This window comes from Labrus bergylta, chromosome 7, assembly GCF_963930695.1.
Source record: "Labrus bergylta chromosome 7, fLabBer1.1, whole genome shotgun sequence".
In the NCBI taxonomy this organism is placed as follows: Eukaryota; Metazoa; Chordata; class Actinopteri; order Labriformes; family Labridae; genus Labrus; species Labrus bergylta.
In genome coordinates, this window is record NC_089201.1 from 32,836,679 (window position 1) to 32,863,859 (window position 27,181).

Consider the following 27,181-nt stretch of genomic DNA (forward strand, 5'->3'; position numbering starts at 1 on the left):
TTGAAAATAAATCAATAAAAAGGTGAATATAAAAAAAGTCATCGTATATACAAGATGATTTTAAGTACAATTTAAATTCTATTTAATTCATTAAATAAAATAGCAAAAATGGGGAACAATTTTAAAGCTCTATTTTATGTTAAAAAAAAATTAGATCAGTAGCCTATTCATAAGTTTATCATTTTTGTCTCTCAAGATTATACCAAATGTAACATTGTTTCTGGAGGTAGATGGGAAAGATGACACCCAAGATATATGAATTATATTACATGAGACCTGGACGCTTCAAACAATGAGAACAGCAGCCTGGGGAATATACCTGAAGATGAGAATGATGACAGTTTAAGATATATGAATTATATTACATGAGAAAAACACATGGTCTGCAGTTTCAATGTCTTTAAAAAAAGAATATGTTTCATTGGTATTGTATTAAAATGCAGCCTTTGTTTCTTTAGAAGGATAAATGTTATTCATCGTTTTGATATGTGTTTCTTTCGTTTTGGGGGTTGTAGGAATTTTAGATAGGCTAAGGTTCTTAGCTTATTAATCAAATTTTTATCAAATGTGTTCAAGATGTCATTTTGGTTGTGTTTACCAGGAAATAATTTTTCAGTGACACAAAGTCTTATTTCTTGTCAAGGATTTAAATTCCTTGGATTGATCTTAGGATAGGATAGGATAATACTTTATTGATCCCCAGAGGGGAAATCCGGGCGCTACAGCAGCAAGACAGAGAAGAATACAAAATACACAGGATAGATAAGATGAATACAGATAGAAACAACAATACGACGTATAAAGAAGAGAATATAAATAGTTAAACAATACAGGACAATTACGAATTATGTGTAGAGGATGGCAAGTTAAAATGACCAGTGATGATATAAAGTGACTTGTGTGATCAAAAGGTTGAGGGTTATGTAAACAGCAGTAAAAGAGCAGTATGATATGACGATCTACCGAATAGCAGTGCAGTTATACAAAATGAAATATAACATAGTATCATATAATTAAATATAGTGCATATTGAAGCCAGTTGTGGCTCATTTGTTTGTGGATTGTAAAAGTGTTTCACATCTTGTAGATTTGTTTTATAAAATGTGTTTTTTTTTTCTTGGTATAAATGTTTTTGGTTTTGTAATTTTGTTTTCTAAAAATATGAAAAGGTTTTTCAAAATGTAAATTTGTCTCACATTTGTAATTTTGTTTTGTTTTTTCCTCCTACACAGTCAGTCGGTCTCCGGGTCTCCGGGTCTCCAGGTCTGCGGGTCTCTGGGTCTCCGGGTCTCCGGGTCTCCAGGTCTCCGGGTCTTCGGGTCTCCGGGTCTTCGGGTCTCCAGGTCTCCGGGTCTCTGGGTCTCCAGGTCTCCGGGTCTTCGGGTCTCCGGGTCTTCGGGTCTTCGGGTCTCCGGGTCTCCGGGTCTCCAGGTCTCCGGGTCTTCGGGTCTCCGGGTCTTCGGGTCTTCGGGTCTCCGGGTCTCCGGGTCTTCGGGTCTCCGGGTCTCCGGGTCTCCGGGTCTCCGGGTCTCCGGGTCTTCGGGTCTTCGGGTCTCCGGGTCTCCGGGTCTTCGGGTCTCCGGGTCTCCGGGTCTCCGGGTCTCCGGGTCTCCGGGTCTTCGGGTCTCCGGGTCTCCGGGTCTCCGGGTCTCCGGGTCTCTGGGTCTCCGGGTCTCCGGGTCTCCGGGTCTTCGGGTCTCCGGGTCTTCGGGTCTCCGGGTCTTCGGGTCTCCAGGTCTCCGGGTCTCTGGGTCTCTGGGTCTCTGGGTCTCCGGGTCTCCAGCTGCAGCCATGTCGGGAGGGAAGGCTCCGACAGGCGGCGGTGACCGAGAGGGACCTCCAGGTAATTAAATACAATATAAGTGAAGTTAATGTGTTTGTTGTTGTTGTTGTTGTTGTTGTTGTTTGTTGTTGTTTGTGTTTGTTTTAGTGGGAACAGGAAGTGAATGTGTTTGTTTTTATCATACGTCGTAACTTTGCTCTGAAAGTAGGTCAAACTGGTTTTCTCCCATTAACTGAGTTACTGAGTGATTATATGAACCATCATAACCAGTTCAGAGTGGGATGTGTTCCCATCATAACCAGTGCAGAGTGGGATGTGTTCCCATCATAACCATCATAACCAGTGCAGAGTGAGATGTGTTCCCATCATAACCAGTGCAGAGTGAGATGTGTTCCCATCATAACCAGTGCAGAGTGAGATGTGTTCCCATCATAACCATCATAACCAGTGCAGAGTGAGATGTGTTCCCATCATAACCAGTGCAGAGTGAGATGTGTTCCCATCATAACCAGTGCAGAGTGGGATGTGTTCCCATCATAACCATCATAACCATCATAACCAGTGCAGAGTGGGATGTGTTCCCATCATAACCAGTGCAGAGTGAGATGTGTTCCCATCATAACCAGTGCAGAGTGGGATGTGTTCCCATCATAACCATCATAACCAGTGCAGAGTGGGATGTGTTCCCATCATAACCAGTGCAGAGTGGGATGTGTTCCCATCATAACCATCATAACCAGTGCAGAGTGAGATGTGTTCCCATCATAACCAGTGCAGAGTGAGATGTGTTCCCATCATAACCAGTGCAGAGTGGGATGTGTTCCCATCATAACCAGTGCAGAGTGAGATGTGTTCCCATCATAACCAGTGCAGAGTGAGATGTGTTCCCATCATAACCAGTGCAGAGTGAGATGTGTTCCCATCATAACCAGTGCAGAGTGAGATGTGTTCCCATCATAACCAGTGCAGAGTGGGATGTGTTCCCATCATAACCATCATAACCATCATAACCAGTGCAGAGTGGGATGTGTTCCCATCATAACCATCATAACCATCATAACCAGTGTAGAGTGGGATGTGTTCCCATCATAACCATCATAACCATCATAACCAGTGTAGAGTGGGATGTGTTCCCATCATAACCATCATAACCATCATAACCAGTGCAGAGTGGGATGTGTTCCCATCATAACCAGTTCAGAGTGGGATGTGTTCCCATCATAACCAGTGCAGAGTGGGATGTGTTCCCATCATAACCATCATAACCAGTGCAGAGTGAGATGTGTTCCCATCATAACCAGTGCAGAGTGAGATGTGTTCCCATCATAACCAGTGCAGAGTGAGATGTGTTCCCATCATAACCATCATAACCAGTGCAGAGTGAGATGTGTTCCCATCATAACCAGTGCAGAGTGAGATGTGTTCCCATCATAACCAGTGCAGAGTGGGATGTGTTCCCATCATAACCATCATAACCAGTGCAGAGTGGGATGTGTTCCCATCATAACCAGTGCAGAGTGAGATGTGTTCCCATCATAACCAGTGCAGAGTGGGATGTGTTCCCATCATAACCATCATAACCAGTGCAGAGTGGGATGTGTTCCCATCATAACCATCATAACCAGTGCAGAGTGGGATGTGTTCCCATCATAACCAGTGCAGAGTGGGATGTGTTCCCATCATAACCATCATAACCAGTGCAGAGTGAGATGTGTTCCCATCATAACCAGTGCAGAGTGGGATGTGTTCCCATCATAACCATCATAACCAGTGTAGAGTGGGATGTGTTCCCATCATAACCATCATAACCATCATAACCAGTGTAGAGTGGGATGTGTTCCCATCATAACCAGTGCAGAGTGAGATGTGTTCCCATCATAACCATCATAACCAGTGCAGAGTGGGATGTGTTCCCATCATAACCATCATAACCAGTGCAGAGTGGGATGTGTTCCCATCATAACCATCATAACCAGTGCAGAGTGAGATGTGTTCCCATCATAACCAGTGCAGAGTGGGATGTGTTCCCATCATAACCAGTGCAGAGTGGGATGTGTTCCCATCATAACCAGTGCAGAGTGAGATGTGTTCCCATCATAACCAGTGCAGAGTGGGATGTGTTCCCATCATAACCAGTGCAGAGTGGGATGTGTTCCCATCATAACCAGTGCAGAGTGGGATGTGTTCCCATCATAACCAGTGCAGAGTGAGATGTGTTCCCATCATAACCATCATAACCAGTGCAGAGTGGGATGTGTTCCCATCATAACCATCATAACCAGTGCAGAGTGGGATGTGTTCCCATCATAACCATCATAACCAGTGCAGAGTGGGATGTGTTCCCATCATAACCATCATAACCAGTGCAGAGTGGGATGTGTTCCCATTATAACCAGTGCAGAGTGGGATGTGTTCCCATCATAACCATCATAACCAGTGCAGAGTGGGATGTGTTCCCATCATAACCATCATAACCAGTGCAGAGTGAGATGTGTTCCCATCATAACCAGTGCAGAGTGGGATGTGTTCCCATCATAACCAGTGCAGAGTGAGATGTGTTCCCATCATAACCAGTGCAGAGTGGGATGTGTTCCCATCATAACCATCATAACCAGTGCAGAGTGGGATGTGTTCCCATCATAACCATCATAACCAGTGTAGAGTGGGATGTGTTCCCATCATAACCAGTGCAGAGTGGGATGTGTTCCCATCATAACCAGTGCAGAGTGGGATGTGTTCCCATCATAACCAGTGCAGAGTGAGATGTGTTCCCATCATAACCAGTGCAGAGTGGGATGTGTTCCCATCATAACCATCATAACCAGTGCAGAGTGGGATGTGTTCCCATTATAACCAGTGCAGAGTGAGATGTGTTCCCATCATAACCAGTGCAGAGTGGGATGTGTTCCCATCATAACCATCATAACCAGTGCAGAGTGGGATGTGTTCCCATCATAACCATCATAACCAGTGCAGAGTGGGATGTGTTCCCATCATAACCAGTGCAGAGTGAGATGTGTTCCCATCATAACCAGTGCAGAGTGAGATGTGTTCCCATCATAACCATCATAACCAGTGCAGAGTGGGATGTGTTCCCATCATAACCATCATAACCAGTGCAGAGTGGGATGTGTTCCCATCATAACCAGTGCAGAGTGGGATGTGTTCCCATCATAACCAGTGCAGAGTGGGATGTGTTCCCATCATAACCATCATAACCAGTGCAGAGTGAGATGTGTTCCCATCATAACCAGTGCAGAGTGAGATGTGTTCCCATCATAACCATCATAACCAGTGCAGAGTGGGATGTGTTCCCATCATAACCATCATAACCAGTGCAGAGTGGGATGTGTTCCCATCATAACCAGTGCAGAGTGGGATGTGTTCCCATCATAACCAGTGCAGAGTGGGATGTGTTCCCATCATAACCAGTGCAGAGTGAGATGTGTTCCCATCATAACCAGTGCAGAGTGGGATGTGTTCCCATCATAACCATCATAACCAGTGCAGAGTGAGATGTGTTCCCATCATAACCAGTGCAGAGTGGGATGTGTTCCCATCATAACCATCATAACCAGTGCAGAGTGAGATGTGTTCCCATCATAACCAGTGCAGAGTGGGATGTGTTCCCATCATAACCAGTGCAGAGTGGGATGTGTTCCCATCATAACCATCATAACCAGTGCAGAGTGGGATGTGTTCCCATCATAACCATCATAACCATCATAACCAGTGCAGAGTGGGATGTGTTCCCATCATAACCAGTGTAGAGTGGGATGTGTTCCCATCATAACCAGTGCAGAGTGGGATGTGTTCCCATCATAACCAGTGCAGAGTGGGATGTGTTCCCATCATAACCATCATAACCATCATAACCAGTGCAGAGTGAGATGTGTTCCCATCATAACCATCATAACCAGTGCAGAGTGAGATGTGTTCCCATCATAACCATCATAACCAGTGCAGAGTGAGATGTGTTCCCATCATAACCATCATAACCAGTGCAGAGTGGGATGTGTTCCCATCATAACCAGTGCAGAGTGGGATGTGTTCCCATCATAACCAGTGCAGAGTGGGATGTGTTCCCATCATAACCAGTGCAGAGTGGGATGTGTTCCCATCATAACCAGTGCAGAGTGGGATGTGTTCCCATCATAACCAGTGCAGAGTGGGATGTGTTCCCATCATAACCAGTGCAGAGTGGGATGTGTTCCCATCATAACCATCATAACCAGTGCAGAGTGGGATGTGTTCCCATCATAACCATCATAACCAGTGCAGAGTGAGATGTGTTCCCATCATAACCAGTGCAGAGTGGGATGTGTTCCCATCATAACCATCATAACCAGTGCAGAGTGGGATGTGTTCCCATCATAACCATCATAACCAGTGCAGAGTGGGATGTGTTCCCATCATAACCATCATAACCAGTGCAGAGTGGGATGTGTTCCCATCATAACCAGTGCAGAGTGAGATGTGTTCCCATCATAACCAGTGCAGAGTGGGATGTGTTCCCATCATAACCATCATAACCAGTGCAGAGTGGGATGTGTTCCCATCATAACCAGTGCAGAGTGGGATGTGTTCCCATCATAACCATCATAACCATCATAACCAGTGCAGAGTGAGATGTGTTCCCATCATAACCATCATAACCAGTGCAGAGTGGGATGTGTTCCCATCATAACCAGTGCAGAGTGGGATGTGTTCCCATCATAACCAGTGCAGAGTGAGATGTGTTCCCATCATAACCAGTGCAGAGTGAGATGTGTTCCCATCATAACCAGTGCAGAGTGAGATGTGTTCCCATCATAACCAGTGCAGAGTGGGATGTGTTCCCATCATAACCAGTGCAGAGTGGGATGTGTTCCCATCATAACCATCATAACCAGTGCAGAGTGGGATGTGTTCCCATCATAACCAGTGCAGAGTGGGATGTGTTCCCATCATAACCAGTGCAGAGTGGGATGTGTTCCCATCATAACCATCATAACCAGTGCAGAGTGGGATGTGTTCCCATCATAACCAGTGCAGAGTGGGATGTGTTCCCATCATAACCAGTGCAGAGTGGGATGTGTTCCCATCATAACCAGTGCAGAGTGGGATGTGTTCCCATCATAACCATCATAACCAGTGCAGAGTGGGATGTGTTCCCATCATAACCAGTGCAGAGTGGGATGTGTTCCCATCATAACCAGTGCAGAGTGGGATGTGTTCCCATCATAACCAGTGCAGAGTGAGATGTGTTCCCATCATAACCAGTGCAGAGTGGGATGTGTTCCCATCATAACCATCATAACCAGTGCAGAGTGGGATGTGTTCCCATCATAACCAGTGCAGAGTGGGATGTGTTCCCATCATAACCATCATAACCAGTGCAGAGTGGGATGTGTTCCCATCATAACCATCATAACCAGTGCAGAGTGGGATGTGTTCCCATCATAACCATCATAACCAGTGCAGAGTGGGATGTGTTCCCATTATAACCATCATAACCAGTGCAGAGTGGGATGTGTTCCCATCATAACCATCATAACCAGTGCAGAGTGGGATGTGTTCCCATCATAACCATCATAACCAGTGCAGAGTGGGATGTGTTCCCATTATAACCATCATAACCAGTGCAGAGTGGGATGTGTTCCCATTATAACCATCATAACCAGTGCAGAGTGAGATGTGTTCCCATCATAACCAGTGCAGAGTGGGATGTGTTCCCATCATAACCAGTGCAGAGTGGGATGTGTTCCCATCATAACCAGTGCAGAGTGGGATGTGTTCCCATTATAACCATCATAACCAGTGCAGAGTGGGATGTGTTCCCATCATAACCAGTGCAGAGTGAGATGTGTTCCCATCATAACCAGTGCAGAGTGGGATGTGTTCCCATCATAACCAGTGCAGAGTGGGATGTGTTCCCATCATAACCAGTGCAGAGTGGGATGTGTTCCCATCATAACCAGTGCAGAGTGGGATGTGTTCCCATCATAACCAGTGCAGAGTGGGATGTGTTCCCATCATAACCAGTGCAGAGTGGGATGTGTTCCCATCATAACCAGTGCAGAGTGAGATGTGTTCCCATCATAACCATCATAACCAGTGCAGAGTGGGATGTGTTCCCATCATAACCAGTGCAGAGTGGGATGTGTTCCCATCATAACCATCATAACCAGTGCAGAGTGGGATGTGTTCCCATCATAACCAGTGCAGAGTGGGATGTGTTCCCATCATAACCAGTGCAGAGTGGGATGTGTTCCCATCATAACCATCATAACCAGTGCAGAGTGGGATGTGTTCCCATCATAACCAGTGCAGAGTGAGATGTGTTCCCATCATAACCAGTGCAGAGTGGGATGTGTTCCCATCATAACCATCATAACCAGTGCAGAGTGGGATGTGTTCCCATCATAACCAGTGCAGAGTGGGATGTGTTCCCATCATAACCAGTGCAGAGTGAGATGTGTTCCCATCATAACCAGTGCAGAGTGAGATGTGTTCCCATCATAACCATCATAACCATCATAACCATCATAACCAGTGCAGAGTGAGATGTGTTCCCATCATAACCAGTGCAGAGTGAGATGTGTTCCCATCATAACCAGTGCAGAGTGAGATGTGTTCCCATTATAACCAGTGCAGAGTGGGATGTGTTCCCATCATAACCAGTGCAGAGTGAGATGTGTTCCCATCATAACCAGTGCAGAGTGGGATGTGTTCCCATCATAACCAGTGCAGAGTGGGATGTGTTCCCATCATAACCAGTGCAGAGTGGGATGTGTTCCCATCATAACCATCATAACCAGTGCAGAGTGGGATGTGTTCCCATCATAACCAGTGCAGAGTGGGATGTGTTCCCATCATAACCATCATAACCAGTGCAGAGTGGGATGTGTTCCCATCATAACCATCATAACCAGTGCAGAGTGGGATGTGTTCCCATTATAACCATCATAACCAGTGCAGAGTGGGATGTGTTCCCATCATAACCATCATAACCAGTGCAGAGTGGGATGTGTTCCCATTATAACCATCATAACCAGTGCAGAGTGAGATGTGTTCCCATCATAACCAGTGCAGAGTGGGATGTGTTCCCATCATAACCAGTGCAGAGTGGGATGTGTTCCCATCATAACCAGTGCAGAGTGGGATGTGTTCCCATCATAACCATCATAACCAGTGCAGAGTGGGATGTGTTCCCATCATAACCAGTGCAGAGTGAGATGTGTTCCCATCATAACCATCATAACCAGTGCAGAGTGGGATGTGTTCCCATCATAACCATCATAACCAGTGCAGAGTGGGATGTGTTCCCATCATAACCAGTGCAGAGTGAGATGTGTTCCCATCATAACCATCATAACCAGTGCAGAGTGAGATGTGTTCCCATCATAACCATCATAACCAGTGCAGAGTGGGATGTGTTCCCATCATAACCAGTGCAGAGTGGGATGTGTTCCCATCATAACCAGTGCAGAGTGGGATGTGTTCCCATCATAACCAGTGCAGAGTGGGATGTGTTCCCATCATAACCATCATAACCAGTGCAGAGTGGGATGTGTTCCCATCATAACCAGTGCAGAGTGGGATGTGTTCCCATCATAACCAGTGCAGAGTGGGATGTGTTCCCATCATAACCAGTGCAGAGTGGGATGTGTTCCCATCATAACCATCATAACCAGTGCAGAGTGGGATGTGTTCCCATCATAACCAGTGCAGAGTGGGATGTGTTCCCATCATAACCATCATAACCAGTGCAGAGTGGGATGTGTTCCCATCATAACCAGTGCAGAGTGAGATGTGTTCCCATCATAACCAGTGCAGAGTGAGATGTGTTCCCATCATAACCAGTGCAGAGTGGGATGTGTTCCCATCATAACCAGTGCAGAGTGGGATGTGTTCCCATCATAACCAGTGCAGAGTGAGATGTGTTCCCATCATAACCAGTGCAGAGTGGGATGTGTTCCCATCATAACCAGTGCAGAGTGGGATGTGTTCCCATTATAACCATCATAACCAGTGCAGAGTGAGATGTGTTCCCATCATAACCATCATAACCAGTGCAGAGTGGGATGTGTTCCCATTATAACCATCATAACCAGTGCAGAGTGAGATGTGTTCCCATTATAACCATCATAACCAGTGCAGAGTGAGATGTGTTCCCATCATAACCAGTGCAGAGTGGGATGTGTTCCCATCATAACCAGTGCAGAGTGGGATGTGTTCCCATCATAACCATCATAACCAGTGCAGAGTGGGATGTGTTCCCATCATAACCAGTGCAGAGTGAGATGTGTTCCCATCATAACCAGTGCAGAGTGGGATGTGTTCCCATCATAACCAGTGCAGAGTGGGATGTGTTCCCATTATAACCATCATAACCAGTGCAGAGTGAGATGTGTTCCCATCATAACCAGTGCAGAGTGGGATGTGTTCCCATCATAACCAGTGCAGAGTGGGATGTGTTCCCATCATAACCATCATAACCAGTGCAGAGTGGGATGTGTTCCCATCATAACCATCATAACCAGTGCAGAGTGAGATGTGTTCCCATCATAACCAGTGCAGAGTGAGATGTGTTCCCATCATAACCAGTGCAGAGTGGGATGTGTTCCCATCATAACCAGTGCAGAGTGGGATGTGTTCCCATTATAACCATCATAACCAGTGCAGAGTGAGATGTGTTCCCATCATAACCATCATAACCAGTGCAGAGTGGGATGTGTTCCCATTATAACCATCATAACCAGTGCAGAGTGAGATGTGTTCCCATTATAACCATCATAACCAGTGCAGAGTGAGATGTGTTCCCATCATAACCAGTGCAGAGTGGGATGTGTTCCCATCATAACCAGTGCAGAGTGGGATGTGTTCCCATCATAACCATCATAACCAGTGCAGAGTGGGATGTGTTCCCATCATAACCAGTGCAGAGTGAGATGTGTTCCCATCATAACCAGTGCAGAGTGGGATGTGTTCCCATCATAACCATCATAACCAGTGCAGAGTGAGATGTGTTCCCATCATAACCAGTGCAGAGTGGGATGTGTTCCCATCATAACCAGTGCAGAGTGGGATGTGTTCCCATCATAACCATCATAACCAGTGCAGAGTGGGATGTGTTCCCATCATAACCAGTGCAGAGTGAGATGTGTTCCCATCATAACCAGTGCAGAGTGGGATGTGTTCCCATCATAACCATCATAACCAGTGCAGAGTGGGATGTGTTCCCATCATAACCATCATAACCAGTGCAGAGTGGGATGTGTTCCCATCATAACCATCATAACCAGTGCAGAGTGGGATGTGTTCCCATCATAACCATCATAACCAGTGCAGAGTGGGATGTGTTCCCATCATAACCAGTGCAGAGTGGGAGGAGTGAAGTGGGAGGTTTGAGTTCCGGTTATCTTTATGTGACGCTGCTGAGCTAACGTTAGCTTAGCAGCGTTAGCTCGGTCTGTCACTGCAGCTGTGTCGACCCTTCAGGTGAGTTTCCTTCAGGTGAGTTTCCTTCAGGTGAGTTTCTCGAGCCCTCACATATTTTAACCCTTTGATAGTCTTTACCGATGAATGACGTCACGGTGTGTTAACGTAGCATGAAGGGTCGCTGCCTTTAAGGCCCGGTAACTGGTTAGCTAGGCTAGGCTAGGCTAGGCTAGGCTAACTGGTTCAACAACAACTCAGTTTGATCATTTATTTATTCAACGAGCAAATTAATCATTATTTTCTGTCATACAGTAAACATGTGTGTGTGTGTGTGTGTGTGTGTGTGTGTGTGTGTGTGTGTGATATCTACTCATGGCAACCCTTTAGTGATATTAATTATCAACAACACAGGAGTGAAGTTTGTCCACTCCATGCTAACATGCTAACATGCTAACAGGGCACTTTTATGTGATTTAAAAAAATCATTTTATATATATTTCACTTAAAACACAACATGTAAACACAACACGTAAACACAACACGTAAACACAACACGTAAACACAACACGTAAACACAACACGTAAACACAACATGTAAACACAACACGTAAACACAACACGTAAACACAACACGTAAACACAACATGTAAACACCATTTATTAAACGTAATTGTCTCGTTTCTACTCTCACTTTAACTTCTGTGTCACTGATCATTTACAGTTAATCTTTCATATTTAAGACGAGTTTAGTTAAATCCTGTTTGTTTATATTCTCTTTCTTAGTTTTTATATTTTTAGTGTTTATTTACTTTGTATTTAATATTATATTGTGTTTAGATTTACTAACATTGTGTTTGTTGCTCATATTGTGTGTTTGGACAACCTGCTGCTGTAACAACACAATTTCCTCTCCTCTCCTCTCTCCTCCTCTCCTCTCCTCTCTCCTCCCCTCCTCTCCTCTCCTCTCCTCTCCTCTCTCCTCCCCTCCTCTCCTCTCCTCTCCTCTCCTCTCTCCTCCCCTCCTCTCCTCTCCTCTCCTCTCTCCTCCTCTCCTCTCCTCTCCTCTCCTCTCTCCTCCCCTCCTCTCCTCTCCTCTCCTCTCTCCTCCCCTCCTCTCCTCTCCTCTCCTCTCTCCTCCTCTCCTCTCCTCTCCTCTCCTCTCTCCTCCCCTCCTCTCCTCTCCTCTCCTCTCTCCTCCTCTCCTCTCCTCTCCTCTCCTCGCACTTCTAAAACAGTGAGTTTTTGAGTTTTCTAAAACAGGGCTCAAACAGAGAATATGTGAGTTAAGCTGTTCACAGATTGAGGAGTAGCCTGTTTCAAAAATGTCCTGACCTGGAGATAAATTTACACCCCCCCCAATTCAGCCCTGACAGGGGAAGGTAATGTCTGGAAGAGCTTTGACAAGAAGTGCAACCTTAATGTGTAGTGCAAGATATGTGGTTTTGACCTTGAATATTATAGATATACTAGTTTGATGCTTTGGGCGGCAGTAGCTCAGTCTGTAGGGACTTGGGTTGGGAACCGGAGGGTCGCCGATCACCTCCTGAGCTCTGCCGAGGTGCCCTTGTGCAAGACACCGAACCCCCTCCCCACCATCAGCTCAGGAGCGCCCACTGTGGGCCGCTCCGTCACTCTGACATCTCTCCATTAGTGCATGTCCATAGGATCCTGTTTCTGCATGTGTGTGTTCATGACTAACAGAGTGTAAAAACTGAAATTAATCTATCAATCAAAGTAAATCTTAATCTTAACCACATTTGCTTAAACAGCAGAGACAGACAACAGGCAGCACACGTCATTGTGATCAAACCAGAGCAGAGAAGATTAGTCTGCTTAAATAAAACGTGTTGACTGAATATAGGCTACCATTAAGTTTTGTGGAAGATGAAAGCTTCTTTGAGCCGATGGCATTTGACAAGCAGGTGCACAAGCCACCATTTGGGCGTACACCAGCTACACGAGCGGCTGCTGTTTGTTCTATGATCATCTAAGATTAAGATTTACTTTATTGATCCAACAAGGGGAAATTCTGTTTATCATGCAACACACACACACACAGGCTGAAGTATACTCATGCACAAACAGGATCCTATGGACATGCACTAATGGAGAGATGTCAGAGGGTTAGCGGGCGCTGCTGAGCTGGTGGTGGGGAGGGGGTTTGGTGCCTTGCTCAGGGGCACCTCGGCAGAGCTCAGGCACCTCTCCAGCTACCAGACCAACTTCCATATTTGATCCGCACTGGGACTTGAACTGGCAACCCTCCAGTTCCCAACCCAAGTCCCTACAGACTGAGCTACTGCCACCCACAATTTGGAGGCTAACATTGAAGCGCTGCACTTTATTTATGTGTCGTCATGGTATCACAGGGAGCTCAAGTCTTTCAGCTGGACTCCAATAATCTTAGATTATCTTAGAATCTTAATCTTTTACGATGTGGTTCAAACTGTTCTTGTCCTTCACAGACAACCCATTGAACCAACAGATAAAAGAAAATGTTAAAAGACTGTCGATAAAAGAATGATAAAAGCTACATAAAATGCTTTGTGAAACACTAAAAGAGTTCAGCCTCTGCATCAAATGACTCACATAAGACATTTATAAAACACTCAAAAACATTAACCATCATAGAGAAGATTGAATATGAAAATAAGTTTAAAGAGATGCAAAATGAATTGCAGTTCTTCTTTTAACAACAGAGCGCTATGTATTTATGCGTCTCTTGTTTGACGCCCTACGTCACTCGTGTGACTGTCAGCAGCTGCAGAGCAGAGAGAAGCAGTTGGTTGTAACAAGCAGGCGTTATCATGGCAGCTGAGGATGCACCACCGTCTTTTAAATCGAAGGTGTGGAAGCATTTTGGCTTTCTCCGAGACAGAAAATGAAAGAGGTGAGAAGATAACAGACGAGACAAAAACTGAGTGCAAATATTACAAGAAGACAGAAGAACTACACAAATAGAACGACCAACATGATGCAGCATTTAACCCGACACCACAACGAGAAGCTCCAATCACCTCCACTTGTTGAGAGAAAAACAAACATTGAAAGGCCAAACCACGCTGACGAGTGAGTTCGCAGCCTCGCTCGCCCCAACAAGTGCAAGAGCCAAAGAGATCATGAGGTGTATTGGTGTTTTCATGAAAAAATCGAAGGAATCTTTTCCAGTCATCTTTTAATTTGTCTTCAGTCTCATTTTTCTCAAATCGTGACAGAATTGTATGGTTAACCCAGGAAATCAAAAATCAAAAATCGATATAATATCGCCCCACAAAATATCACGATACTATTCTGTATCGATTTTTTTCCCCCACCTCTAATATTTATGAGGCTGCAAATGTAGCTCCTAACTTGTCCCCACACGTTACAGCTTTTTGTGTCTTCTGTTTTTCAAAAGATGTACCCGTGGAGGGAAACCAGTGCAGTTCTTCGTCTTTGCCCATCCTGATCAACATGGAGATGCCCCGGAAGCGCAAGGGCAGCATCGACCAGTAAGTCCTTTAAATCAAACTTCTTTGTTTTATTTTTTTCTTCAGAGAAAATCTTTTTATCTATAAATCTTTTTGCTAATAATGGATTTTCTTACTAGGGATTCAAAGTCTGCTTCCATCCCTGAAGACATGGAGGACGACCCAAATGGGTACTGTGAGCTCCCTGATGTAGTTTGTGCTTTTGTGTATTTGAAGACATGTTAAATGTGTTCCTTCTGCTCTACAGGTCAGATGAGGAGGACCAACATGCCAAAATGAAATGCCTCAGGTCGGTTGCCTCTCATTTGTAACATTTCTTCTAATTTAAATATACGTATACCCAAAATTGTAAACATTTGGAGAGATGCTACATTTCATGGATAAATGGCTCATAAGGTAAAAGGAGGAAACTCATTGGAGCTTCTTTATTATTTAATGTCTCTTGCAGGGAACCGCACAGCCAAATTGAGAAGAGAAGACGGGACAAAATGAACCATCTCATTGACAAACTGTCGGCCATGATACCTACTTGTAACCCCATGTCAAGGAAGCTGGACAAACTCACTGTGCTCAGAATGGCTGTGCAGCACCTCAAATCTCTGAAAGGTACCAAGTCAAGCGATGCCCATTTATCTTAAAAACAAACAAAAAAAAAAAGATAGACCCTTTCTGATGCATTCAGTAAATTCAAGGGATAATCAGTTTTATCTGAATTTGATCATTAGTTTGTCATTACCAATTCATAGCTTTCAGTAACGTCATCAGCGTGGAGGGCTGGAGGGCTTTTTAACGGCCACCGTTAAAAAGCCTGTAGAACGACACGTTTACATCACCTGACAACCATAGAAAAACCAAGATATTAAGATAAACTTTAAGTCTGGGGCAGTTGCGATACTTTAACAGCACACAGAACACTATTTATATCGCTAGAAACTGCAAAGTCTGTGCCGGTGTTACGGTTAAAAGAGTTACCATGTTAACTGGTGACTGTCTAGTTGTCGTACGTGTCCTAACAAAACCTATTTGTTTAGCTTTCATTTAAACATATCTCATAAGTAATTTTGACATTATGATAATACAAGAACGGAACAAAGAGGCGTTTGTTAGGATACTTTCAGTCGCGTTTGTCTGAAAGTCATCAGTTAACATGGTCACTCTTTTAACCGTAACACCAGAATGTCACTTCAGTGATATTGCTGATATTTAGAGGAGAATCCCTCTCCTTACACCGCTGTAGGATGAACGTCTACAAACATACAGGCAGCTTTATGTATTATTGATCGGTCTGGGTCGATAATGCTGCTGCTTGAGAAGTGAAGGGCATGTCTAAATGTAGAAAACTTACACTGGACTAACCTTTTGTCACATTTCTGTCTTTAGGTTCAGGAGCATCTTTTTTTGAAGCCAACTACAAACCATCATTCCTTCCTGAAGAGGAGCTCAAACATCTTGTCCTCAAGGTAAACCTCCCATTAATAAATGAATAAAGGCAGTCTGTTATCAATATATTCATAGTTTGGCTTTGCTATATTGTATTATATTGAACTGCACTAGAATACCTGTAACTGTTGACTTGTTTACTCCAGTTGTATTTTAAGTGATCTTGTTAGAAAACAAAGCTCATAGTCTGTTAATCACATTTTATTTTTCTAAGGTTCCTTCGCCTCTGACTACATAAACATAGTGTAGAGCTGAAACACATTGATTTAAAGTGTAGTTTACTGTCCTTATCAGAAGGTGGTGTAATGTCCTAACATATCAGATATTAATAAACTCATCTTAGAGTAGAATAAAAAGATTTACTCTGACATCTTCCATTTTTTTATTTATTTTTTCATCATGTCATCATATTGGCTCCCCCCTATTTCCCCCCCTTTGTCTTTATACAGGCTGCAGATGGGTTCCTCTTTGTAGTGGGCTGTGATCGTGGGAAAATAGTTTTTGTCTCAGAGTCCATCACGAAGATTTTAAATTATAGTCGGGTAACACTTTTCTCTTTATTACTGTCTCTGAATCTTCTTTTTGTTATGTGATCCCGAACGCACCAGATGGGTTGAGTTCTCTTGGATAAGAACGCAGACGCCTCTGAGTGGGTGTATAACACATTAGACACAGACTTTATACATAAATGGATATAATGTTACATTTGCAATATGTATTATTATGTATTATTATTATTTATTGACTGGATTAAAGTAACATTAGGTAAATGTTAAAATCTGTGACCTGTTAGGATTTAAAAAGCCTATTTCCCAAAAAGCCAGGAGGCGGTGTAAAATGTAAATAACTGAGTGTGATAGTTTAAAAAAGTTTAACCCTCATGCATCACTATGGACATTACCTCTTCATCTGGTCATCATTTTGTCTGTTAGAGCATATGGAACACATTTTGTAAGAAAGACTCTCTCTTGACACATTTTGGAATTCACATTTAGATTTTTTTAATAGATCAATACAACACTGAGAAACATCAGCAGTGACATCAAGTAATCAAACTGGAATTTAAAGGGTTAAATTCCTGATAATTATTCAATATTTGACAGTTTTGAGCAGGGCTGGAGTTGTTTAAGAGATTTATGCAAAAAAAAGAAATAAATAAGAATCTGTTCTATTTTTATAGCAGTTTTTGTAAATTGGACATTTTCGCCCTCCACTGTCCCAACAGGGAACTACATTTTAAATCTGATGCTACACAAAAACTAACAATGCATCAAAGTCAATATTTTGGATAATCTTTGACATATCCAAGACTGATTTAAAGAAAATCCCCTGGCCACCAAATATTTGTTTTATGGAAAATAACTCATTTATGTGGTTTTTTTCATAAATAACAACAGTGACATCAAGTAATCAAACTGGCATTTAAAGGGTTAAATTCCTAAATGTTTGGTAGCTTTGAGCAGTTTTGAAGTTGTTTAAGAGATTTATGCAGGAAAAAAAATATCAATCTGTTCTATTTTTAGATCAGTTTTTTGTAAGTGGACATTTTTGTCCTTAGTGACTTCAGAGGGTCGTAAATGAAACTGATGCCTGAGGGTTAAAACTGCAGATTTAACTGGAAGAAACACAAAGATACTTAGTTACTAACATGCTGCCAGTTCACCTTATTAACTGTCAGATGTTTTCTTTTCAGCATTTAGCAACTTTTCTTGTCTCTTGTTATCACTAGTTCAACATTTGAGACTTTGTCTTTGCGCTATTTTCAATCAAATATGTGCTTTCAATGTTTTTGCAAATCATCACACTCTGTTTCTATTTCGATTCCATACAAACTTTTGAGAAATTGAAATGTAATTGTTGTAGTCATAGTGATTATAATATTGGTAGAACTATTTGGATTACCAAAAAAAAACACCAAATGAATTCTGCTTTCTGGGAAGAAGTCTTCAGTTGACATGACAGCTTTGATGCTGGAAACAAAGATATTTTTTCATTACGATTATTTGTTTGTTGTTGGCAATGTATCATCATTTTGAAGTGAATTGAGTTCATAATCTGTTTTCCATAAGCTTTAGGAAACATGTCTTACACCAATCTTACTTCATCTGAATCTCCTCCACCTCTGCTTCACTCAGAATCTGCTTTGCTCTGGAGTCTGCTTTCTACAGTTCATTAGATGAATTATGATCTGGATATTTAAATGAAGCTTCACGAGAGCATTGTTGAGCTCAGTATGATTTTCACCAAACATTCAATCATTTTTAGGAACCCTTTAAATGCCAGTTTGATTACTTGATGTCACTGTTGTTATTTCTGAAAAAAACCCACAAATTAGTTATTTTCCATAAAACAAATATTTGGTGGCTGGGGGATTTAAAATATTGACTTTGGTGCATTGTTAGCTTTTGTTTAGCATCAGATTTAAATTGTAGTTTCCCTGTTTGGACAGTGGAGGGCGAAAATGTCCAATTTACAAAAACTGCTATAAAAATAGAACAGATTAATATTTATTTCTTTATAAATCTCTTAAACAACTTCAGCCCTGCTCAAAAATATAAAAAATTGAATAATTACCAGGAATTTAACTCTTTATGATTTGATTTTATAAACTACTTTTTCGTCAATAACTTTTCTGCGCTCTTGTAAAGCACTTTGAACTGCAATTTAATTTGTCTGAAAGGTGCTGTATAAATAAAGTTTGGTTGATTGATTTCTGTTCTTCCCACAGGTAGAGCTGATTGGACAGAGCCTGTTTGATTACATACACCCAAAGGACATTGGAAAAGTGAAGGAGCAGCTGTCCGCTTCTGAGTTATACCCCCGTGAACGACTAATAGACGCTAAAAGTAAAACCATTTTGTGTGTGTGTGTTTGAATTGAGTGTGTGTTAGATTTTGTGTGATGCGAGTGTATTTCATTCTCCTGTCATGTCTCCAGCTGGTCTGCAGGTACAGGCTGACCTTCCTGTCGGAGCAGCGCGGCTGTCTACGGGGGCACGCCGCTCGTTCTTCTGCCGCATGAAGTACAACAAGATTTTAGCCAAAGCGGTGGAGAAAGAATTCCAATCCAGCTCATCCAAAAAGAAAGGTGGAGAACTTATCTGTCGGTTAGCTTTCCATGCAGGAAAAGTATTCTGACTTCTATTATTCTGCATCGAAATGATGGAAGAAAGAGACAAAACCTGCCTGCAAATGTCTTTTTTAAAAATTTTCCTCACATCAGTATTGTATTTTTTAAATAATTATTATTATTTTAAGATTTATTTTTGGGCTTTTTTATGGGTTCATTTAGAGACAGGATAGTGGATAGAGTCAGATATTTTAACCATTAGGCTACCGGTGCCTCGTCTCTGCAGTATTGATTGGTAGTAATATCTACTGTATGCTAACAGGTACATTGCACCAAGGAGCTGCCAACACCTAATTAATTCATTATCATTTTATTTATTTAAAGCCTGGTACTTTAATGCTCAAATGAAAAAGTCAAATGATGCCCCACGCTGCAGTATATTTACAGCCTTCACTTATTTTCAACACTATTCCCTAGATGGTCCCATAAGGTATTACGGCATTTATGACGCCAGGTTGACTTGACCTGTTCATAAGAGAAGAGAAATACAATAAAATATATATTTTCTAAATAATTACAAAACATAAAAACGGGTTGAAGTCCATTCTGACCACCTCCTGTCTATTACAACATTTCAGTGTAGATACTATTTAAATCTCCCAAAGCAATATGCTATCCCTAATTCAATTCAAGAAAATGAAAGTAGTGACCGATTATGTTAATTATTCATGTGCCAAATATATTTTTTTTTTTTCACATTACTGAATTCAAAATGTCCCATCAGCCTGGTTCTTGTATTCCTCTAGATGTTGTGTTGATGGCCTGCAGGCAGACACACAAAATATTTTGTTTTTGTATTTTTGCTGTGTTCAAACTCTAAGACTTTGAAAATCCCTGTTTTATATATATATATATATATATATATATATATATATATATATATATATATGTATGTGTGTGTGTGTGTGTGTGTGTGTGTGTTAATATATTTATTTAGTGTATGATCTCTGGATACTAATCGTGCCCTCTTCATTGTGTCTGCACCAACAGAGACACAGAAGTACTGCACTGTCCACTGCACAGGCTACATGCGCAGCTGGCCCACCAGCCAGCTGGGAGCAGACGAGGGGGGGGAGGCAGATAAGCAGGACAGCTCACACTTCAGCTGCCTGGTGGCGGTGGGGCGCATCCACTCCCACTCAGCCCCCCAGGTGAACGGAGAAGTGCGAGTTAAACCCACAGAGTTCACTACACGTTTTGCCATGGATGGAAAATTCACCTATGTTGATCAAAGGTAGAATCATCTTTTGCTTAAAGGCTTTATGTGATTTTTTTGATCCAGCAGATGTCGCCCTTGAGCTCCAGCATGAAACCAAAACAACTGGCGCTGCATTGTTGTGTTAGCATGCTAATGCTAGTGATCTTTATTATGCTGGTATCTTCACACTGCATGTAAATTTACCTGAAATGAGCGTGATCTAGAAACACAGTTAAGCAGTGAGTACAGTATGTTATTCTTCTTTTCTCTAGTCCCTCAATTAAACAACTTTTATACACGAGGGGAGGAGTCAGCCGGCCGTCCGGGCGATGTAAACAAAGTGAAGATAGGACTCTGAAAACTCTGAAAACATCACAGACAGTGGGACTCGGGTGTTACACCCATTGTAGACAGTCATGACTCACAGAGTTATTTTCAGAGGAGATACTTGATTTATATTTGAGTGTGAAACATCACATAGAAAGACTTTAAGGAGCTTTTAGAGGGTTGTAGTTTCTTCTGTCTTTTCTTGTTAGTCGAACGAATGGAGTCACTACATTCCTCTTTGTGATACTGTGCTGATAGAATGCTCATTTAATAAAACTTTTTTCTTTCTCCCACAGGGCAACAACCATTCTTGGTTATCTTCCCCAAGAATTACTTGGGACTTCATGCTATGAGTACTTCCATCAAGATGACTTATTGCATTTAGCAGACAGGCATAGAAAAGGTTCATTTCTTCTAGTTTTCATCATGTATCAGTCTAGTCCATGTCTGTTTAATGATAGCAACAATATATGCCATCCACACAATATTTGATCTTTGGTCTCATGCTGTTCTTCTTCCACAGTGCTACGGAGTAAAGAGAAAATAGAGACAAACTGCTACAAGTTCAAAACGAAACATGGCTCCTTCGTCACGCTGCAGAGTCACTGGTTTAGTTTTGTAAATCCCTGGACCAAAGAAGTAGAATACATAGTGTCAACTAACACGGTTATATCGTGAGTATGTGTATGTATGTACTGTTGTTTTATTTTTCATGATTTGTTTAATAGGATTTTATTGTTGTGTATTTGACTGTTGGGATTTTTTCTTTTTTCTGTAAAGCACTTCTTTGTGACGTTGGTTTTGATAAGTGCTTTATAAATAAACTTTATTATTATTATTATTATAAAGGCACGATCCTAGTCGAAGCAGTCAGTCAGGAAACAAGTGGGAACAGTCGAGCAATTCTAAGACTTCTGAAGGTTGGTTTCATTAAAATATGTGAAATCATCCATGAAGCTATTTCCATGCTGTAGAGCAGTCAGAGTACAATGTAAAGTTCATGTTGTCTGTTTCTTTGTTTTCCTTTTCAAAGACGGCAAGAAGTCACTTCCAATCATAGCAGGCGTCTCCTCTGCACCTGGAGCGATGATCTATGCTGGAAGCATCGGGACCCAGATTGCTAATGAGCTACTGGATTTCAACAGGTGAAGCTTCACATCCTTTTTATGTGTTTGTAGTTTAACAGTTATCTGACATGTGACCTTGTGCAGTTCTGAATAAATCTATGTGTGTGTGTGTGTGTGTGTTGCTTTAGGATGAACTCGTCGCCCTCCAGTGGTAATGTCAGCCCGTTCAGTTTATCATCAGACAAATGTCCACAAAGTCACAATCAAAACAGCAACAATGTAAGTTTTTGTTCCTCGATGTCTTTGATTATGAACGGCTCTGTTTCAGTCAGGAAGATGATCAGGGCTAACAAAGTCCTCAGTAGCTGAGTATTATTTATAAAAAAAAAAACATCCATAGCCAGTGTAGTGGCAATTTCTTCTTGTGTGTCATATAAAACTTGTCACTTGTGTCATAGGAGCCAACCTGTTCGTTCCTGATGCGTGTCCACTTCAATATACTCACAGATCCGTTGTTTCACTTGATTTCTTATTTTATTCCTAAACAGTTTCCAGAACAGATCCAAAATGAATCTATCAAAACTCATAACATTAATGAAACCAAAAGATATTTTTGAGAAATCATCTCAACCCTTATGAAATCTATTTTATAATGTTTAATAGTTTATTGATGTTGTGTATTTATTTTTGTTCTCAAGTGTGGTTTGTTTTGAGATATTTTTATACTTCTTGCGTAGGTCGTCTGGCACCTCAGGGATGCAGTCCTAGTGTTTCTGTGTTTGGGTGATGTATTTGCTTCCTGAAAATCAGTGATGTCAGCATTTAAAAAAAAAGAGTTAGATCTATCGTATCTATAAAGAGCCTCAAAGAGGTTTTTATTGATTCGCGCTTATTTTTGAGGGTCACGATCAACAAACATTTGCTGCTTGGCTCCTAAACCTCCACCACAGTCCACAAACAAAGACGATCTACTTTTCTTCTCTCCACCTGTGCATCACACCCATTAAATTAACTCGGCTCCACCCATAACACAAAATACCTGCCAAAATAAATCCATTATTCACCATAAAGGTTTCCATGTCAAATCAAATACTTCTCATAAATTAATACTTATTTCTTACAACACAAAAAATATACTCTATTAACACAACTTAAACCATACTTCTGAAACTAAAGTTATCATGATTAAAATGGCCTCTACAGCCAGTTTACCTTGTTTCACCTTCCTTATATTCAACATATAATATTCAATATAACAACATTTGAATAAGATATTATAAATTATTTGAAGATGAATTAACAGTAATCTATTCACAAAAAATAAACACAAACTGTCCCATCATAATTACAGTTATCAAAATATGATATTATGATAATTTTATTATTAGTGCAGAATCGTCCAAATGTGTCAATGTGTGAGAGCGTTTATAAAGAATTGGGCACACTGACATCATGTCACTAAGTTTGACATTGACTCACTCGTATTAAGTTGGCAACACATTGCACTTTGTGTGTTGGTTTAAACATTACAGCTGCTATCATGTGGAAAGCAGCAATATGAGCAACAATTATTATTAGTAGGTCAAACAAAAATTACACCGACAAGTTATTAGCAAGTCTTTTTTCTTAATCTGGTTGATGCTGGACAATAATTACTCTGAATGTTTGGAAGGGTTCTCACACAAAGCTTCAGTGATGATTCAAAATAACATCAAATAATAATCCTAGCGTGAGAGCATGAGAGCATTTATAGGGCTTTATTTTTAAAAAACAGTTTTTAAGTTTGTTTTTTTTAAATCAAAAATACTGCAAAACTTTATTTTGTCTTTGAGCTGCTGTTTACTCACTCAGCTGATAAGAACTTTCTTCAAGGCAAGTTTATTAATGTCGCACATTTCAACAACAAGGCAATCCAAAGTGCTTCACAGAAGACATGAAAAGCATCAGGACAGAGGAAAGAAAAGGAACATTCAAATAGAACATTAAAAAATAACTGGAATTATTAAATCTGAAAATATGTTCAAATCAAAATAATTCAAATGAAATTAATTGAAATAAAAATATAATAAGAGTTAAAAGTTACAGTGCAGAGTTATAGTTTGGAATCTTATTAAAATTGTTTAATGAAAGGCAGTAAACAGGTGAGTCGTCTGGATTTAACAGAGCTAGCCTCTGTTATCCGGCCTTTGGAATACACAAACACTGTTGATTTTTTGAATGTTTCACTGACTCCTGATTTGAAACATCTCCCAGCTGGTCTACCATTTTGCAATGAGGTAGAACAACTATAAAATGAACTTTATTAAAGCCGTATTTGTAAGAAAAGATGGTGAATTTGTTTAAAACAGTTTGAAAGCATGATTTTACCTCCACAGATTTGTTTCTCTGCTCCCTGTTGTTATGTCTAAACTCGAGCTGTGTTGCCGCTCAGCAGGACTAACTTTACTCATCTTCTGGTCTTCAGGTGCCAAATGGAGAGGTGACAGACATGGAGGTGCCAGGAAAGTCCAGCTCAGAAGAAGAGCAACAGGGAGCGGCGTTCTCAGGAGGAGACACACTCATGGGTACTGACACTCAGAATAAACATATATGGTATAAAACAGGGGTTCTCAAACTTTTTTAGACCATGGACCCCTTTCAGGTGAGAATTTTTTCCAAGGACCCTCCTCATTATCGTTCCGTTGATAAGCACATATTAATACTATGTAATAATGTACTATGTACTTTGCAACAAAAGAATTAGGCTACATTTATACTTTCCAAGTAATTCATTTTAAAAACTTTGAGAAAATGAACATCGCAAGATTGTCTTGTGATGAAATTAGAAATGTTGTCATGTATTCTAAAACTGACTTTCAATTAGTGATTTAACTTTAAAGATGAATTATTTTCTCCTTATTCAAATCAGTGGCTGGAAGCTCTGAGCAAACCACAGAATGTATTGAACAGAGTTTCAAAACACACATTGAGCCTTCTCGAAGAAGATTTCGACTTAAATATTTACATTACTCACATTCTTGTGTCAAACAATTCACAAATATTCCACGGACCCCCAAGCTATGGTTCGCGGACCCCTGGGGGTCCAGGGACCCCACTTTGAGAATCACTGGTATAAAGGACCATATTTTCATTGCTCTGCTGTTAACTCCATTGTCTCATATTTTTCTTATGTCAATGTTTCTTACCTCAGGGGAGAATTCCCAGATGGACTTGGACAGCATGGTTGGACCAGGCCTGAGCAGTCTCAGCAATGATGAAGCAGCCATGGCAGTTATCATGCGCCTCTTGGAGACGGACACAAACTTGGACGAGGCTGTGGATTTTGAAGAGATGCACTGGTCTCTATAGAAAATATAAAAATATTTTAAAGAATCTTGGACCATTTTCTTTTTTCTTTTTTTTTTTTTATAACGGGATCTCCTTGAATGCTAACTCTTGAGATGCAGCATTCCTTTTTTCAAGGACTTGTTTATTTATTTGTGACTTTGTCCTCTTAAGCTGTGTATTCTTCATGTGGCTGCTCGAACTGTAGTGGGATTGGACGACAATGAGGAACACACCCGCTTTCCCTCTTCAGAAGGAGGATGTGCCTCGAAAAGCCTTGCAGCGGTCTGCCTGCCAAAACACTGATCATCACTGTTGTTTCCTCGTGTCATCTGTCATCCTCCGTTCATCTGAAGAATTCTCACTTGATCCAAAAACGAATGAACAAACAAGAGACAGTGACATGATGTGACATTTTTGCTCCTCTTGTCTGTTTGGGGATAAAAAAAAAGAAAAAGGAAATGCACTGAATTGATTTAATGTTTTTTTAAACTGCCGTACTTTGATTAGGTACTGTACTTCTAATTAAAATGCATATCCTGGCCCATCTCTGTGACCCCCTCAGGATCCAAGCCGTTTGTAGCCAGTCTACCGCGGCAGACCACACTTCCATAACCTCTTAACTTTGAAAGTCACCTCTGTTTTGTGCTGCTCAAAGATTTCTCTCAACTTGTCAGTATCTGAACATTTTCCATGAAAACAGTCCAGTAACCTCTTCTCTTGAAGACTTGAACACTGACTTAACAATACTGTATATGTGTGGATTTTGTACGCTGCAACACCATGTCCTCAGGCCGAGTCTTTCTTAAAGGGAGAGTTTGCAGAGAAAGAATCTGTTCTGTTAGACCTTTCTCTCCGGTGTTTCATTTCTCATAGCTCTGATCTGTGTCATATCGAGACTAAATTAGCTGGAGAGCAGCTGTTTTGTAATTAAACTTCTGTCTATGTAGAAGCTCAGAGGTTATACTAAATGCATTGTGACTCAGTGCTTTAAAGGTGATAGTCAGGTGGCAGGAAAGCCCCATTTCACATCTGACATTTGAATACATGTTTGAGGTAAATGTCTTAAGTCTAGTGGTAGTGATAACTCAGGAAGTGATGGAAACAAGTCTTTTAACATACAGTAACACGGTTTGTTGTAACTGAAGCAGTATTTTGTCCCAGAGTTTTAGAGTATAAAAGACATCCCTATATTCTATATATTCTTTATTGTTTGGAATCATCTTGTGAAGAGTCTGTGCGCTTACACTCACATTCAGCTATTCAATCTCTATCTTAAGCGTATATGTTTTATTTTTCAATGTACTGTAATGCAATGTGCATGGTTGATGTGCAGCAGTGGTCAAAGCAATCGAACATTATCATGCAAACATTCATGAACATTCAGGGCGTGTGCTATGCAGAGCTATCATTCCATTCATTCTTTATTTTAGTGGTATGTTTTAGCTCCTCTCACATCGTGTATAAAGAAGGTAGAAGACAAATTGCTATTCTGTTGAGAACTTGAATAAGTGACTGAACTGTATGGATGACTGCAAAATGTAGTTTAATTTTTTAAATTTTTTACACAGCTTGGATTTTACAGACAAAAATTTTGATCCCCTTTAAGGTGATTGACTGGAATATGTTAGTCATGTGACAGTCACATGGCCTAATGGGATCAGTGTAAGGTCAAGTTTAGAATAACCAAAGCATGTCAAATTATTGTCACTGTGTTTTAAAAAAAGATTGGCATTGTAAGCCTTGTTCATGCCAAATAATAATAATAATGATGTAATTATAATAATTATGTGATTACCCTTTGAATTTCATTTTATTAGCTTGTTTGAAAAAAAAAAGTATGAAGTTTGTTGTGAATTTCCCCGATCCATATTCTGAACAACTCTTGATGCCACATGACACATCTATTTTTGGGATACCTGTTTATTGACTTAAAGTCTTTCTATGTGATGTTTCACACTTAAATAGAAATCAAGTATCTCCTCTGAAAATAACTCTGTGAGTCATGACTGTCTACAAT

The 27,181-nt window shown here is 41.2% G+C and overlaps 2 protein-coding genes across 6 annotated transcripts; one reads left to right on the forward strand and one right to left on the reverse strand.

Moving 5' to 3' along the window:
- Positions 1-1,232: 1,232 nt before the first annotated feature.
- LOC136179675 (proteoglycan 4-like) lies at positions 1,233-1,793 on the reverse strand. The gene has a single exon (XM_065956649.1). The coding sequence runs from the start codon at positions 1,791-1,793 to the stop codon at positions 1,233-1,235; it is 561 nt and encodes a 186-aa protein (XP_065812721.1).
- Positions 1,672-27,155, forward strand: bmal2 (basic helix-loop-helix ARNT like 2). 5 transcript variants are annotated; one of them, XM_065957446.1, is made up of 17 exons: positions 1,672-1,843; positions 14,604-14,697; positions 14,796-14,846; positions 14,924-14,965; positions 15,125-15,282; positions 16,057-16,136; positions 16,566-16,658; positions 18,845-18,962; positions 19,054-19,203; positions 20,236-20,479; positions 21,067-21,173; positions 21,294-21,444; positions 21,620-21,690; positions 21,804-21,915; positions 22,026-22,116; positions 24,302-24,401; positions 25,028-27,155. In XM_065957446.1, the coding sequence occupies exons 1-17, from the start codon at positions 1,792-1,794 to the stop codon at positions 25,183-25,185; spliced, it is 1,872 nt and encodes a 623-aa protein (XP_065813518.1). In that variant the 5' UTR covers positions 1,672-1,791; the 3' UTR covers positions 25,186-27,155. The 5 variants fall into 5 exon arrangements, with proteins under 5 accessions (XP_065813518.1, XP_020515865.1, XP_020515864.1 ...); XM_020660209.3 differs by lacking the exon at positions 1,672-1,843 and adding an exon at positions 11,137-11,266; XM_020660208.3 differs by lacking the exon at positions 1,672-1,843 and adding an exon at positions 11,143-11,281.
- Positions 27,156-27,181: the final 26 nt, after the last annotated feature.

Excerpts from the sequence above, each read along its gene's own strand:
- bmal2 (XM_065957446.1), top strand. The coding sequence starts at position 1,792 with ATGTCGGGAGGGAAGGCTCCGACAGGCGGCGGTGACCGAGAGGGACCT. Across the intron at positions 22,117-24,301 it reads ACAATCAAAACAGCAACAAT|GTGCCAAATGGAGAGGTGAC; the intron begins GTAAGTTTTTGT and ends TCTGGTCTTCAG. Across the intron at positions 24,402-25,027 it reads AGGAGGAGACACACTCATGG|GGGAGAATTCCCAGATGGAC; the intron begins GTACTGACACTC and ends TTCTTACCTCAG.
- LOC136179675 (XM_065956649.1), bottom strand. The coding sequence starts at position 1,793 with ATGGCTGCAGCTGGAGACCCGGAGACCCAGAGACCCAGAGACCCAGAG.